General features: G+C 37.1%; 1 protein-coding gene across 8 annotated transcripts in view; it reads left to right on the top strand.

Annotated features, from left to right (window-relative positions):
* The window catches only part of RABGAP1L (RAB GTPase activating protein 1 like), an 802,606-nt gene that overhangs the window by 98,942 nt on the left and 687,255 nt on the right, over positions 1 to 16,409 (top strand). For 6 of the 8 annotated variants that reach the window (XM_040446724.1, XM_040446725.1, XM_040446723.1 and 3 more), the window contains one exon: positions 13,480 to 13,546. The exons of 1 other annotated variant lie outside the window; for it this stretch is intronic. In XM_040446724.1, coding sequence (XP_040302658.1) covers positions 13,480 to 13,546 — 67 coding nt within the window. Of the gene's footprint in view, positions 1 to 12,399; positions 12,421 to 13,479; positions 13,547 to 16,409 lie in introns of those variants that run through there. One more of the 8 variants, XM_040446728.1, reaches the window with a different exon arrangement.

Below are 16,409 nucleotides of genomic sequence, written 5' to 3'. Positions count from 1 at the left end.
CCTTCCTTCCTTCCTTCCTTCCTTCCTTCCTTCCTTCCTTCCTTCCTTCCTTCCTTCCTTCTTGTGTGTATGTGCACAGCAGGCAGGGTAGGGGCATAGGGAGAGCAAGAGAGGGAATCTTAAGCAGGCTGGCAGGCTGCCTGCCCAGTGCAGGGCTTGATTATGTGAGGCTCTGCCTTACAACTATGAGATCATGACCTGAGCCAAAATCAAGAGTCAGACACTTAACCAATTGAGCCACCCAGGCGCCCCACCTCATGTTCTTTTTCTAATTGTTACATGTTTTCTTTAAAGTTTATTATATATTTTGGCAAGTTATTTCATTATTCCACTATACTGTAGAAGATTGTTATTTTTTTATAACTGATCAAAACTTTATATAGCTTGATTCAAGGTTTTTATTTATTTTTTTAAAGTTTATTTATTTTGAGAGAGAGTTCAATAAGGGGGGGGGGGCACAGAGAAAGAGGGAGAGAGAGACTCCCAAGCAGGCTCCATGCTGTCAGTGCAGAGCCCAATGTAGGGCCTGATCTCACCAACTGTGAGATCATGACTCGAGCTGAAATCAAGAGTCAGGCACTTAACTGACTGAGCCACTCAGGAACCCCTAGTCAGAGAGAGAGAGAGAGAGAGAGGGAGAGGGAGCGAGCGAGCAGGGGAGAGGGGCAGAGGGAGAGAATCTTTTTTTTTTTTTATTTTTTAAAAATGTTTATTTTTGAGACAGAGAGAGACAGAGCATGAATAGGGGAGGGGCAGAGAGAGAGGGAGACACAGAATCGGAAGCAGGCTCCAGGCTCTGAGCCATCAACCCAGAGCCTGACGCGGGGCTCGAACTCACGAACCGCGAGATTGTGACCTGAGCTGAAGTCGGACGCTCAACCGACTGAGCCACCCAGGCGCCCCAGAGGGAAAGAATCTTAAGCAGGCTCCACACTCAGCATGGAGCCTGATGTAGGGGCTTGATCCCATGACCCTGGGATCATGACCTGAGCCAAAATCAAGAGTTGGATGCTCAACTGAGACACCGAGGTGCTCAAGTCTTTTAAATGGAATTGAACTCCTGAGGAATCTATATTATTTTACACACAGATGGCATTGTTTTATATTAAAGTTCTCTTAAAATGTAAATATCAAGATAGGGCTGTATAGAAGAGAGTTAACAAAGTAGGGCCGAAACTGCTATTCCTAAAGGTCTGTTTGTAGGGTTTGTTCTTCTTCTTCTTTTTTTTAGTGTTTGTTTATTTTTGAGAGAGAGAGAGAGAGAGAGAGAGAGAGAGAGAGAGAAAGAGAAAAAAAGAACGTGAGCTAGGAGAGGGGGTGGGAGACACAGAATCTGAAGCAGGCTCCAGGCTCTGAGCTCTCAGTACAGAGCCCAGTGTGAGACTCAAACTCGTGAACTGCAAGATCATGACCTGAGCCGAAGTTGGACTCTCAACCAATTGAGCCACCCAGGCGCGCCCTGTAGGGTTGGTTCTGGAATGGCATCTGGAAACTTGGATTTCGGAGAGGTTCCCACCATTCCCAGAACTGTGCCTAAACTGTACAGCGTGATTTATGCTGAACACATGCTCTCCTTCTGGAATCTGGAATTTTGTTATGTCCTAGGCAGAGGATGCTTGTATGACCAGCCCTCAGTAAAAACCTTGGATACTGAGTCTCTCACTTGCCCTGGTAAACAACTTTTCACACGTCTCATCTCATTGCTGGAGGAATTAAATGCATCCTCTGTGACTCCACAGAACGAGGACTCTGAACTTTACCCCTTGTGCCTTTTCCCTGTGCTGATTTTGCTTTGTATCTGTTCATTCTAATAAATCATAGCCATAAATGCAACTATGTGCTGAGTCCTGTGAGTCCTCCTAGCAAATCTTCGAACCTAGAGTGGTCTTGGGGACTCCAACACAAGAGCATTTTGCTATAAGTAGGTTTTCATGCAGGGACCACATCTAAGATTATTATTTCCTTTCTTGGGGATGTATGTATGTGTAGCTTTTATTGATTGTAGAAAATAAGCTTTTGCCTAATTGAAAGTCTCTTTATTGAAGATATAGGACAGCTTTTTCAGACCTTGTCTTTTAGGGAGCAGTAGCATTTGTGAGATGAGGTTATGAGCTAATGCATAGTATATATGTTTTTGGGTTTACAATTTCGCAAATTCGTTAACTGAGAGTGTCTTTGGATACCCAGCAGTAGTTACCTTTCCTCGATGCACTTCAAGTAAAAACTCCTCCACACTCATATAGTCTGTTCGCATTCCTATCCCCCATCAATAATAGGAAAGGGATGCCCAGAATTCCATATTCCTCTGGTAGTACTGCCCCTTCCTTGACTCGTGCACCCTGGTTGTCCCAAACTGGAGTAAAGCAGGGTATTCCAGAGCTCTGCATGCTCTTGCCACTGTTCTTCTTCCTACCCTGAACCTTTAGCCTCACTGAATTTTGTTTCTGTTTTGGCTGTTTCAGGCCTTGTAAGACATCCAAGACTCTTGGGTTTTCCATCAATACTCAAATCCTGATCCCCACATGACTCTGTATATCCTGTCTTCTGACTCCTGTTGTCCATGTTTACCCAGCTTTTGGGACATTCCATTTTACACTCTGGAACTCATAGTCCATCATAAGCACAGTTTCTTTAATCTTCAACCTGATTCTGAATGTTGCCTTCACTTTATATAAACTGGGCTTGCCCTGAGTCTACTGCTTCTCAAGTGATGGCTGTTTTCTCTCCTCCCCTGCCTTTGTACCTTGGCCTGGAGATGTGTGAGTATCCTTGGAATGTCCTTGCTTCTTCCAGACTGTTTTCCTCTTCCCTCCTTAGAAACTCACAGCTTCAAATTTGATGCTTTCAGACTTTCCCATCTGCTAGCCTCTATTGTTGCAGTTATCTACACATCCTTGGGATTCCCATCATTCTTTGAAGATTTTAGCTCCTGGCTCACTGTCATTCTCCAATCATTAGGCTTTTCCTAAGTTATAGCAGTTTCACTATCTATATAGATGGTTTTTCTAATAACCTAGCTTCTTAGTTTTTTTGATCTCATTCTCTCCAAAGACCTTTCTTCCTCCCTACTTCAGCCACCTGCTTCAAGGGTCATAGTCTGGAATTTGTCATTACCATTGACTGTACTCCCTTCATAATCTTAGTATCAAGTATCCTACTGTCTGATCAGTACTTCTTATCTGTCTAATTCATTCTCATTTTCTCAATTCCATTAATTATTTGATCTCACTGAGACTAATAATCTATGGTCCTATCATGTTTTACTGTCCCTCACCCACTCACTTCATGATTTTACTTTTTTACTTGTCTCCATCCCAACTTAGATTCCATTATCTACCTTTATAAATTATTCCTTTATATACTCCCACAACTCCCTTGCTCTCTTTTCCATCTTTCTATTCCTCTGGCATATTCCCATCTCTGGTTAATTCTAGCTTTCTCCTTTGCACCAACACTTGTTATAACTGAATGCAGCTGGGAAAATAAACATATAACCATGCTGATTGGCTTTACTTCAAATTCATGACCACAACCTCAGGTGTACTTTTGTGTTGTTAGCATCCCTATTTCATTTTACTAGACAACCTACTTCATGTCTCTCCTAGGCTATTTCACATCTTCTGTTTAAAAGTGCATCATGTCTTCTACATGTTTACTCTCAGCCAATTATCTCTTCTTGTTTTTTTATTTTTTTATTTTTTTTTCAGTGTTTATTTATTTTTGGGACAGAGAGAGACAGAGCATGAACGGGGGAGGGGCAGAGAGAGAGGGAGACACAGAATCAGAAACAGGCTCCAGGCTCCGAGCCATCAGCCCAGAGCCTGACGCGGGGCTCGAACTCACGGACCGCGAGATCGTGACCTGGCTGAAGTTGGACGCTTAACCGACTGCGCCACCCAGGCTCCCCTCTTCTTGTTTAAGATAATAGAAACAATAATAGAACTTTAGATATTCCTATCACCGTGTCTGCCAATTTATCTCATCTGTACCATATATTCTGCCTTTTCTCTTATTACTTTGGATGAAATGTGCATGCTCTTATGGCAAGCTTTCTTCTTGTATAGATTTTATTCTATGTCTCCTTCTTGATGACATTATTTTAGCTGTCTTTCCTCTACCACACTTGCTTCTTAGTTACCTCATCCAATCGCTTTAAATATATGACTTCAAATATAATCTATAAATGAATGACTTCTAAATTTTTAATCTCAAACCTGAGGTCTCTTCTGAATTGCAAATTTATATCAATATAGGTCCACAACTTTAGGATCTTCATTTGGCATTCGTTTGTTTGTTTATAGCAGCTTTATTCGTAATTGCCAAAAGTTGGAAGCACCCAAGATGACTTTTAGTATGTGAATGAATAAACAAAGTACATGGAGGCAGTGGAATATTCAGCACTAAAAACAGGTGGCCTATCAAGCTGTGAAAAGAAGGGACCTTCAATGCATATTGCTATGAAAGAAGTCCATCTGAAAAGGCTACTGTGACGCCAAATGTATGACATTCTAGAAGAGGCAAACCTATGGAGACAGTAAAAAGATCGGTAGTCAGGATTTGGAAGGAAGGGAATATTAAGTAGATGCAACATGAAAATTTAAGAGCAGTGAAACTGTTTTGAAACTATCATGGTGGATATAGGCGGTCATTATATACTTGTCAAAGCCCAGAGACTGTACGACACGAAAAGTGAACCCTGTCATGAACTATGGGCTTTGGGTGATCAGGATAAGCCAATGTAGGTTCAACAAATGTACCACACTGGTGCAGGATGTTGATAGTAGAGGAAGGGGTTGGGGCAGTATTTCAGAACCCTGTACTTTCCGCTCAATTGTTCTGAAAGTCTAAAACTACTTAAAAAAGAAATCTAGTAATTAAAACAAAACTAAATTATATTCTGTGTAACTAAATATTTAAAGTAGCAGTAGCAGTCACTTCTTGGTAAACCTGAAGTACAGAGTCCGGACATTTATATCTGTACTCAAGGCATCAGCAACACTGAGAATGGCTAGGACACAGCACAGCAGTCACTGGGGTGGAAGTCTGCGTATTTGTGGGCTCTCCACCACTTACTCTTTATTAAGCTATGGCCATCTGAAGGGAATGGTGTTGGTGTGTTCAAACCAGGTCACTTCTCCCTCCCCACTGCAATAAATTGTTTCATCATTTTCTTATTTCTCTTAGCACATTCAGTGCGTAACATGTTATCTTTTGGGCCTAGGGATGGGAAAGTGCAGGTGGGTAACGGGAAGAGGGAGGTCATCCTTTTGGGAGCGTCAGGCCCGGGCCTGACCTGCATGGAGCTGCAGGCAAAGCCAACATTCTGTGTCTGACAAGAGAGTTCTGCCATGGACCACACACCACTAGACACCAGAGGCTTGCAGCACAAAGATCTCAACAGAAGCAGGAATGGTTTATGAATTCACAGCCTTAGATCGTTTGGCTCTTTGCAGTGGTTCTTGACTGTGCTGCCAACATGCCTTCCTGTGCTGAAGTTATCACTTCAACTGTATTAATTTCTTCCTCTTTCTCACTTTTTTACAACTTTTCCAAATCCTTCATCTCTTGGCCACCATCTTGCATTTCCTCAGACATGACTGCAGTTTGGCCTTTGGTGATGTTTAGGAATATTCTGGTTTCTTTCAGAGTAAGCATGTTTCTGGAGCCTCACATAAACCTGTATTTTCCGGCCATCAGTACTCAAATTGTTGGTACCAGTTTTGCAGATTGTCCCAAGCCACTTTATCAACTGAAGGCAAATGGGTTGGCAAGGGAAGGATTGGTGTATTACAACAACCGTTTTTGGGGAAAATCTTGAATTGTTCATTCATTTGAGGATGATGAACTTTGTCTCAAGTGTCTTCAGGCTGACTTATGAAGTTGAAAAAACACTTAGTTCCATTTGATGTTCTTCATCAGGCTCCTCATTAACTGGAACCAATGTGAGAACCACATTTTCTTCCTCTAATGTTGCCTCAGAGAAATTCTTGTTGTTTTCATAATTTGCGACTTTTCTAGGAACGTTCAGAGGAAGGCAAAGCCAGTAATGTTAGGATATCTTCTGCTCACTCCTTTTCACCTCTTCATTTAGCATTTTAAGGTTATTTATTCAAAACTCAAACTCTTGATTCCCAACCCTGTTCCAAACCTGTTCCTCCCATAGTCTCCCCTGTCTTACCAATTTGTAACTTGATCCTTCCATTGACTCAGGGTGAAAAACTTGGAGTCAGATCTTTCTTCCTGTACACCTAATTCCTCAGTAAATCATATCAGTTCTACTGCCAACTATATAAAGAAAGATAAAACTCCAGATGGAAGAGATAAAACAAAAATGTATCAATAGACATGGAAGAAAGTGTAGATGAAATAAAGAGTAGAAGAAAAAAAGGGAATGAAATTAATAGCTGGGGAAAAAAAAAGCAGGGAGTCCAGATGGAATCACTATTATTCTTTATATATATAATATATATATTTTATATATAAAATATATTTTATGCTTATATATACTATGCATTTTATATTATATATATTTAAATGTTTATATATATACATATTTAAATGTGTGTGTGTGTGAGAGAGAGAGAGAAAGAGAGAGAGAGAGAGAGAGGACTTGAGGTGGGCTCTGTGCTGACAGAAGAGAACCCAGTTCAGGGCTTGAACTCATGAACTGTGAGACCATGACCTGAGCCAAATTCAGATGCTTAACCACTTAACCAACTGAGACACCCAGGTGTCCCTGGAATCACTTATTATTCTTATTCAGTAAAATTTGCTGAAGTTGTGTATGTTTTACATTTTCTCATATAATTGATTTTATAATTTTTTGCTGATCTTTGTCTCTACCTACATTTGATTTACCTTTGTGTAGGAGAAAACAAGCCCTTGTTAACCAGTAGTAGCTAGGGGGAAAAATTTTATTTTTTGCCATGCTTTGTGAGGTTTTTGAATTGTGTTTACAGGTATATTCAGGTACATTCAATTATAAAAATACTTGCAGTTTTGCTTTTATTTAATCCTATATCTGGTATATGCAAAAGCCTAAATAATGTATCATTATCCAGATTTCTTGTATTATTCCTACTGAATAGTAAAGCAAAATAATTGATTTACTAAATGTTTTTAGCAGTGATTAGGCCAAGTGTTAGATTTTGAAATTTATTGGTTTGTTTTAATAATTTTTTAATTTTATTTTCTATCTGACTACAGCTAAGTTCTCTTTTTATATTTGAAAGGTGTTAGTAAAAGTATTTATATTTGAAAATGGTTCTGTATTTCAAATTTCAATCCATTATAATGTGGGAGTTACTGCCCCTGGATGGTATGTTTGGAGGTTGTTGTATGTTCTTGAAGTTTACTGGTTGATAATTTAAAAAAGAGAAGAAAAAGACCTAAAAATATTACTTCTTCTTTAATAGCCTCTTTGTAGATTAAATTCTGTGTACTGATAGCAAATCTAAAGCAATCCTAAGCATCTATTTTAAATTATTTTTTTCCTAGTAATTAGTCCTAGTGTTCCAGGTAATCTTAGGGGGAAAGTAAAAATTCCCCACCTGAAGATTGGAAAGAAAAGAACAGCCAGTGTTTTAAACCTGTTTTGCTTACAAGTATAAAACTTAATGGAGAGACTTCTTCCTGTGACTGATGGCATTGAAGGTAGTAAAGTTCTTAAGATCACAACTGTGGAGTCTTTGATCTGGATTTGGATCCTGGCTCTACAATGACCTTGGCCAAGTTATTTAACTTGTCTGTGCTTCAGTTTCTAATGTGTAAGTTGTGAATAATACCTCTTAAGAATTTGGAGAGGAAAAAATTGGGTAATACCTGTGAAGTATTCGGAATAGTCCCTGACTCAGAATAAATACTTAATAAATGTTTTTTGTTATTACTGTTGGTGGTATTATCACTAGTACCACAATCATGATCACTACTGAGACTGTTTTGAGTGATAAGTGGAAATCAGAGTAGCCTGCAGAATCGGAGTAGACTGCTACATGAGAAGGCAAAGCTGTGGCTAGATTTTTTAGAACTTATGTGTATAGACAAGGAGGCATTATTTTACAGTTATGATAATGCACAAATTTATGTTACTTTGGTTTAGTTAACACCAGTCCTATAGCCACGTGGTTCAAATTTTTGTCACCATGGTATATTAATTTTGAGTAATTGTAGAAAGTGAAAACTTTGCTGTTAACTCTTCAGTGCACTGTCACTACATAAGTACAGAATCAGTGACCAGTCACATCACTTCATTCACATTCTGTTGATAGTGGTCACAGCGTATCTGTTGCTTAGTTAACTCTCAGACCACAGAGTGTGTTGTTGTGTTGCTCCTTACCACTCAGTGGGAAACCTCCTGAACATTTCACAAAAATGGATAATTGAAAGAGTTGGCCAACAAAGATCAAAGTGCAGGAAAGAAATGGAAAGTGGTAATGTGGAAAGTGAAATTTCATGCAATCTTAGAAGATTTGGAAATGGTGACAGCAGAACGAGAACAGGATGAGACCTAAGCCCCGTGTGAAGCTGTGGTATGAGCCGTTCTGAAAAAGTCTGACGGACTCTGATGGACTCCATCATCTTTAAGTTCAGTAGGAATAGAAAGGTGCTTATGGTTGAAATGAAGCATTTACTTCTACTTTGGATGAAGACTGCAACAAAAACTAAAATTCTAGTTAGTTTTGCTAGCGTTTAAGCCAACATTTTGAAGTTAGTTGCCACATTGAATGGGAACGATAATTACAGGACTGGAGACGATGCAGTTTCTTAGCTAAGTTTTGGAAGAAATATGGTAGAAGCCATGCTGTTAAAAACATTCATGCATCATGACAGGAAGCAGCAGTGAATAGTATGCATGTGGCATGGCAGAACCTTTAGTGCCCTGTACAAATAACTCTGAGGGATTTGAACAGTACGTAGATGGAATTAGAAAGGAATAGGACCACGGGAATGTTGACATTGCCACTATTCAGTGGAATCTAGATAGGCAGGCAGAGGATTAATCTAGCAGCATAAATAAAGTGGTTGTGATGAAAAGGATAAATGTCGCAGAGGAGGTGATGCCAGCAAAAGCTTCACATTAAAGGAGCCTTCAGAGACCTTTCATAACATTAAAAGTGCAAAGGAGAAAATGTTGGAAGCTGATTCAGACTTATAAAGGAACGTGAGTTCCTCAAAGAAAAGACGCTTACCCCATGTCGTGAATTGTATGAGAGGAAAGCAAGCACTGTTCAAGCTAGTCTTAATAATTGTTTCCAAAGAAGCAAAACACCTTAATTGTCAACGTTTCTAAGCGCTTTAAGTTACAAGGGGCTAAGTAAATTTCACTTTTTTTTCTCCATTTCTTTATATACTTAAAACTGACAGTAAAGAGTTTTTTAAAGTTTTGACAAAACAACAAAAAAGTTGTTTGCAAAACAATCATAATTTTTCCCATTGATTATAACATCGCTTTGTACAGTTTTGGCTTGTGTGGTTATTTTAATGGTTCCCCGTACTGTGCGCAGTGAGGAATACCTGTGTATCTATCTCTACTTGATCCCTTTAGTCAGGGAAAAGCAATCCCAACTTTTCTCACCTGGAAGACTTTCCCAACTATCTTTTTTTTTCTTTTTTTTTAACTTCTTTAGTGTGAGACTGGGATTCCAGTTTTTTCAGAATTTAGCTTGTAGTGTGTTTGTATATTCTGAAAAGAAATCTAATTGACTTACAGCTTTTCTTTGTATTTCTGTTTACCTCCTTCTGACATACTGTCACTTTTCATTTTAACAACGAAAGTTCAGTTAAGAGACAGTGTTCCTTGACTGGTATTGGTAGATGTTTGCCTCCTTTCCTTTTCCTTTCTTCCCTTCTTAATTTTTATCGGTAGTCTTCTAGCAGCATAAATGGTGGTAAATAGAATCCTAATCATTTGATGGACTAAAAGCAAAAGTAAAAAAATTCAGTTTCCTGTTGCAGGACATTAACATACCATCTTTGTTTTTCTCACTTTTTTCCATTTCTGAAGTCTAAAGCAGTGCTAGATATGCTGAGTTTTGGTGATTGTATGGATGCTAACTTGCTGTTAAAAGCTCTGTTTTGAGTAAAAACTCATAGGTATTATGGAAGGCTAAACTTTCTCTCTTTTTTTTTAAGGTTTTTTTTTTTTTTTGAGAGAGAGAGAGACAGACAGACAGCATGAGTTGGGGAGGAACAGAGAGAGAGGGAGACCCAGAATCTGAAGCAGCCTCCAGGGTTTGAATTGTCAGCACAGAGCCCGATGGGGTGCTCAAACTCACAAACCGCAAGATTGTGACCTGAACCAAAGTTGATGCTTAACTGATTGAGCTACCCAGGCACCCCAGACTTTCTCTTCTTAATAGTGGCAATTGTAATAATAATTTATAATTGGCAACTGCTTTATAGTTTACAGTGTATTTTCACCATGAGGTTTTTCATCTTTACATTAACAGTGAGCCTGTAAGCGATAACATTTGTATTTCAGAAATGTCGAAAGTGAGATGTTGCAGTATATAATTTGTCCTGGGTCACATAAGGGATTTATAATCTTTTCTGATAGGCTAGGGAGACGACAGAGTTCAATGTATAGAAGACCAGCAGTTTTGGATCATGGATATGGACTTGCATCCCAGTCCTTTAACGTAATAGCTTTGTTCTGACAAATCACTTCTACCTTCCTGAAAACAAGCTTTGTCATTTTTCATATGCAGATTGTCTTGAAATGTAAAAGGCAGTAATATAGTAATGTCTACTTAAGGTTGGCTTGGGCTCAGTTGGTTAAGCGTCTGTCTCTTGGTTTCGGCTCAGTCATGATCTCACAGTTTTGTGAATTCGAGCCCTGTCTTGGGCTTTGTGCTGGCAGCACGGAGCCTGCTTGGGATTCTTTTTCCCCTCTCTTTCTACCCCTTCCCTGCTTGCGCTGTTGCTGTCTCTGTCTCTGTCTCTCTAATAATAAATAAACTTAAGAAAAAGTTAAGTATCTGTTACAATTAATGTAATAATATAATATCTCATTCTAAGGAGGTTTGATTGCAAGTTTTGGTCAGGTCAGCCTATTTACTATATTATAAATAATGTTGGATATGCCTCATCTGTGCTTTATACAGCAGTCCTAGAACTTACCATATCAGGTTGTAATTCCCTGTTTACTTGTATTTTCCTCCTCCAGTAGACTGTGAACTGCTTGAGAAAATAGGTGTGATGGCAATTTTCTACATTATTTATAGAGTTAACAAGGAAAGGTTGAATGCTTTGACCTCCCCAATGAAACACTTAATATCTGCATTAGGTGTTTGTGGTACTAATAATATCTATCTAATTACTGACACATTATTCCTAATAGACCTCGCTTGTCTCTGTAGGAAGCCTGATGTGCTTTAATGAAATATAATTTTGGAAATGACTAATACAGCTTGATGGAGAAAAATTGTGCAGTCTTCGTGTTGGAAGAACTTACTTAGAGTTCATATATTATACCTCTCCCATTTTCTAGAAGAGGAAGCAGAGGCTCAAGGGAGTTAGGTGCTTTCTCTAAGGTCACACTACTGGTTGGTGGCAGGATTTTTTGTTTATAACCTAGGAAAAGAGCAGCACGTTGAAGATCATCAAAGTAAAGTGAGAGCTGTTGCCATTTAAGGAAAACCTAAACTTCCAAGGCTCTTTTTGCAGTAGAATTTAACATAAGAATATTAAGAAAATATAAAATTGTACCAATTTTACCATTCACCTGCAAGTGCCTGGCAAAAAAAAAAAAATGATGAAAAACTTTAAGTTTTCAAAAGAACAAAAAGGGGTGCATACTAGATTGTTAACATTGGCTCTTAAGGGGGCTGACGTTAGAGAAAGGATAAATTATATTTTCTTTATATATTTTGGTATCCATTAATTTTTTACAATAAGTATATGACAGTAAATACAAATCTGTTCTTAAAAAAGCCGTGAGAGATGCAAGCCAAAGCAAAGCATATGGTATTGTGAGAGAAGTCTTCTGACCTCATTGACCTGACTTCTTAGTTGAGGGGACCAAATTTTATATTTGAAAAAAAATTCACTCTTTTATTCTTGCTTAGCAAGTATTTAAGCAATAGTATAAGAAATAGTACAGTAAATTACATAATTAACATTTAATTTGTACAGTGTATATTATAGGAATTAATAGGGAGATTTTTCATTGTATAGTAATTATATTAACATTATGAATATTAAAGTATTTTTTAGTAGATTCCATTTTGTTCAGTGGTACAGTAATATGTTTGAACTTTATCTTTGTCATGTACTTGATTGATTTTGGATGCCAAAAGAGAACCATGAACATGGTATCCTCAAGTACTCACAGGAAGTATATATTGTTTTACCACTTACTAGACTCATAATTGGGATAAGACTTATCTTGTTCATGGAAGAAAAAGCTGTGCTATTAGAAAGGTAAACTTTCAGAAAACAAAAAGGATCAGATTAAGTATTGATGTGTCAGCTGCCAGTATTTTGAAATGAAAAAAATCTTAACATATTTATTTACATTCTTTATCTCTGTATGAAATGTTCCATAGCATATTTAAAAATTTTGGAGAGCTGCAATACAAACCCTCTAGTAAGTGTGGCTGTGCGTTGTTGGCAGAGGGATACTGAAGACAGATCACATTACCTCTAGATTTATAAGACCTATTTAATAGGGAAAAGAATTTGAGTAAATTGTTAAATTTCTCTAGACTCTACTTTTCTTACCTAAAAGCAGAAATAATAATAGTCTAACAAAAATAAAAACGTTAGATTTTAGCTGAATTTTAGAGCTTGTGAAAATCCTTCACAAATAAAGTGGTAGTATTGATGGGATTCCTAAAGCTTCTCTAGCATCAGGAAACAGAACAAAGTAAATAGTTAATCGTATATAGTATGTTGGATAATATCTTCACTAATATACTAATACATTTAGTAATGACCTTCATATAACTTTTTTTTCAAACTTAAGGTATAATAAATATTAACAGGCTACTCAGTGAAAGTGACTGTTGAAGTCCAGGGTAATTGTTTCTGTTAATCTGGCTTGATACAAAGAGAGAGCACAGTCTTATTTTTTTTTAATCTCCTTTTTCATTTACTTGGGTTGGTTGATTTTGATCTGTATGTTTAAAATAACTCCAAGGCAAATAAAGTCTCATTTCTACCTAGAAATTAATTCATATCTCACTACTATGTTTTGTTTCAGTCAGTAATTTGTGGCCATTTTATCACAGTTTCTGATCATTGGTAATATTTTACATGTAGAAATAAAGATCTGGGAATTTAGATAACTTATTTCTATGTGATTTTATTATGTACCTTAATGAATTCTTTTTTTGTGGTGTTTCTTTAAAAAAACCTAAAGCTACTTATAAATACAGAGCTCAGATTGTGTAGTTATTATAAAAAGGCTTTTTGCTCACTGGGCTTCTATATATTCTTGATACCTTATTTGTCCTTTTTTTTCCCCCCCAATATTTTCAGATGTTTTGGAATGTTATTAAGCCCAGGTCGAAACGTGAAGAACAGTGACATGCATTTACTGGATATGGTAATGATAATCTTAAGCACATTAACCAAGTATAGATGATAGTTATTTTATATTTTAGAAGTATTTTCTATTTAAAGATTTTGTCATATTGTCAAAATTGTTTCTAACTTTCAGCTGTGTGGTAGTACTAATTAGATTTGGAAACCCAAACGTAAAATTACTTATGAGGGAGAGATTTAGGAAAATTTCCACCAAAAAATCATATGCTAAATGAAAGCAAATAAAAGGATAGTGTTATGACAATGTCCATCTATTCATCTATTTAGGTTTTTAGGAAGATAATCTTTTCTTTGAGCCAAAAATAACAAGTACATGATTATAACAGGTATGCTTAGAGTGAATATGGTGCCTTTCATTTATTTTAATGCACTATTATTATTTGAGGACTGTGATGAATGCTTTTGTTTTCTTTAAAGCACTTCCATTTTTGAATTTATACTCCTTAGTAACCTGTCCTTAGCAAAGTATATTTACCGTAGTTGTATTTGTTTAAGGAATGTTCTTGAAGGTTAATATATATTCGCAAGTTGATGTTTGATGTAAAAATAGTATACTATCTTTTAAACAAAAATATTGTACTTAATGAAAACATTTACTTTGTGATTTAGAAATGTAGGAAATAGAGTATTAGGTATAAAGTAGTTAAGTATAAAGTGACTGAGATTTTTTACACTTACTGATAGATAACAAGCACTACGTGTTTTCATCTTTTCAGCTGAGTTTTACAGATGTCAATTAAATATCATCAATTATGTCAACTTTTTAGAGTTATTCCCTGGTAATGTCACATTGATTTTCTAGTGGCCCTACAATGGTTCGTTGAACCTTTTTTTGAATACATAATTGTGTGGCAAGCATTGTGTGGAGTTCTGGGCTTATAGCTATGGTAAAACAGCTTTTGCCATGTGTGGGTTCACAGATTTGTGATGGAAGCAGATTCTTAAGTGTGTAACTACAGCAGTGGGTTAAGTGCTCTTCTAGATTGGTACAGTGAGCCACAGAAATACAGAGGAAGCATTGCACAGATAGGTAAGGTAAGAACAAACCAGTTCCACTGAATGTGAAAAGAAGTCAGCTTTCTTCCATCTTTCTTTCCATTTCTTTACAACCTACCAGTAATACAAGTGGTTTTACCTAAGGCAAGTCATAGCATTTTGGAGTCCTGAAAATTCCATAAGGAGGTGGTTTAGGAACATGTAATACAAGTTCCTAGGTGTTAGTTAGTCATGGTCTTTTGGAGTTTAAAAGATTAAGGTGAATCACTGCTAGAGAAACCTAAATGCAGATTATAAAATTACAGACTGGCATTGAACTTCCTGGTCTTGAGTGTCTTTGGCAGAGCAGTCCTCCACTTTGAAGAGTCCATGTTGAAATCAAAGGGTTTGTCAGCATTGAAGCTTCTGTACAACAAATAGTTGGTAAAATTGGGAGGGTTTGTGTTTGCAGTTATCAGTAGTTGTGATTTATTACTGATCTTTGTGCTATCTTACTACATGGTTATTGAGCTTTGACTAGACCACATCTCATAAAATGGAACTTATTACCTTATAATGGAAACTATGGGACAGTTCTGATTATTACGAAGTCAATTCTTTGTAATCACCAGAAGTCCTATCCCTTATAAGTTAGCCTAATTAGCCTTAGTTCTTCCCTCTAGAGCAAGATATTATGTTCTTCTATGACTCGTTTAATTATGTGAACACTTTGAAAACAAATTTCACTTTCTTGCACTTTTTTTCTGACAGACTTTGAAAAATCCTACAATTGTATTTAGTTTCACAATTTGTGAGAATTTTCTTTTTATCTTGAACAATATTTAAGAATGCTAACTTTTCTTCCCTGTGAATATTTTCTAATAAGCAAGATGAATTGAGACATTTTGTAAGTTTATAAATTTAGTTTAATATAAGATCTACATGAAAGAGAAAGTCATATTTATAGGTGAAAATATATTTTAGTCAAATGTCCGTATTACTTACACATATATATTATATAAACAAAATCATGTATAAATAAAATTTGGTTTTTTGGGGATACAAATAACAGAGACTCCATTGTCTTCCAGTAGTGAGAATATTTTTGGTGAAGATCCTTGTACTGTAGGAATAAGGAAATGAGAATTTTTGATCCACAGCCATTGATACAGTTGGTGAGGAAAGTTTTTCCTTTACCCTTCAAGGTTCTTTTGGCTAGTCTAAGAATTAAACTGACATGAGACAGATTAACAGGAGAGAATTAAATTTAATTCCATATGTGTTGGGGCTTCATAAGAATATGGTGCCTACAGGTAGTCAGGCAATGAGGTTTATATGCCATTCTGAGCTAAGGAGAATGGGTAGAAGTTGGGGACCTCAAAGGGAAAGAAGACAGTCCATAGGAAGATGAAAAAAAGTAAATGTTTGGCAAACAAATGTTTGCTAGACCACTCAGAAACAATGGGACATAGGAATTTTAACAGACTTTGCTAAGTTCCTCCCTATTTCACCTGCTTTATTTTATTTTATTTTTTTTTAATTTTTTTTTAACGTTTATTTATTTTTGAGACAGAGACAGAGCATGAACGGGGGAGGGTCAGAGAGAGAGGGAGACACGGAATCTGAAACAGGCTCCAGGCTCTGAGCGGTCAGCACAGAGCCCGACGCGGGGCTCGAACTCACGGAGTGTGAGATCGTGACCTGAGCCGAAGTCGGCCGCTTAACCGACTGAGCCACCCAGGCGCCCCTCACCTGCTTTATTTTATACTGTAGTTATCTATGGTCAGTATAAGGGGGAGGTCAGAGGTTCTTTCCCAGTCTTTTGTTTTTTATTTATTTATTTTTTTTAAATTTTTTTTCAACGTTTTTATTTATTTATGGGACAGACA

Source organism: Herpailurus yagouaroundi, unplaced genomic scaffold (assembly GCF_014898765.1).
Source record: "Herpailurus yagouaroundi ecotype Mexico unplaced genomic scaffold, PumYag 195, whole genome shotgun sequence".
Classification (NCBI taxonomy): domain Eukaryota; kingdom Metazoa; phylum Chordata; class Mammalia; order Carnivora; family Felidae; genus Herpailurus; species Herpailurus yagouaroundi.
Note: the sequence above shows the minus strand (reverse complement) of the source record. Positions and strands in the feature narration are given on the sequence as shown.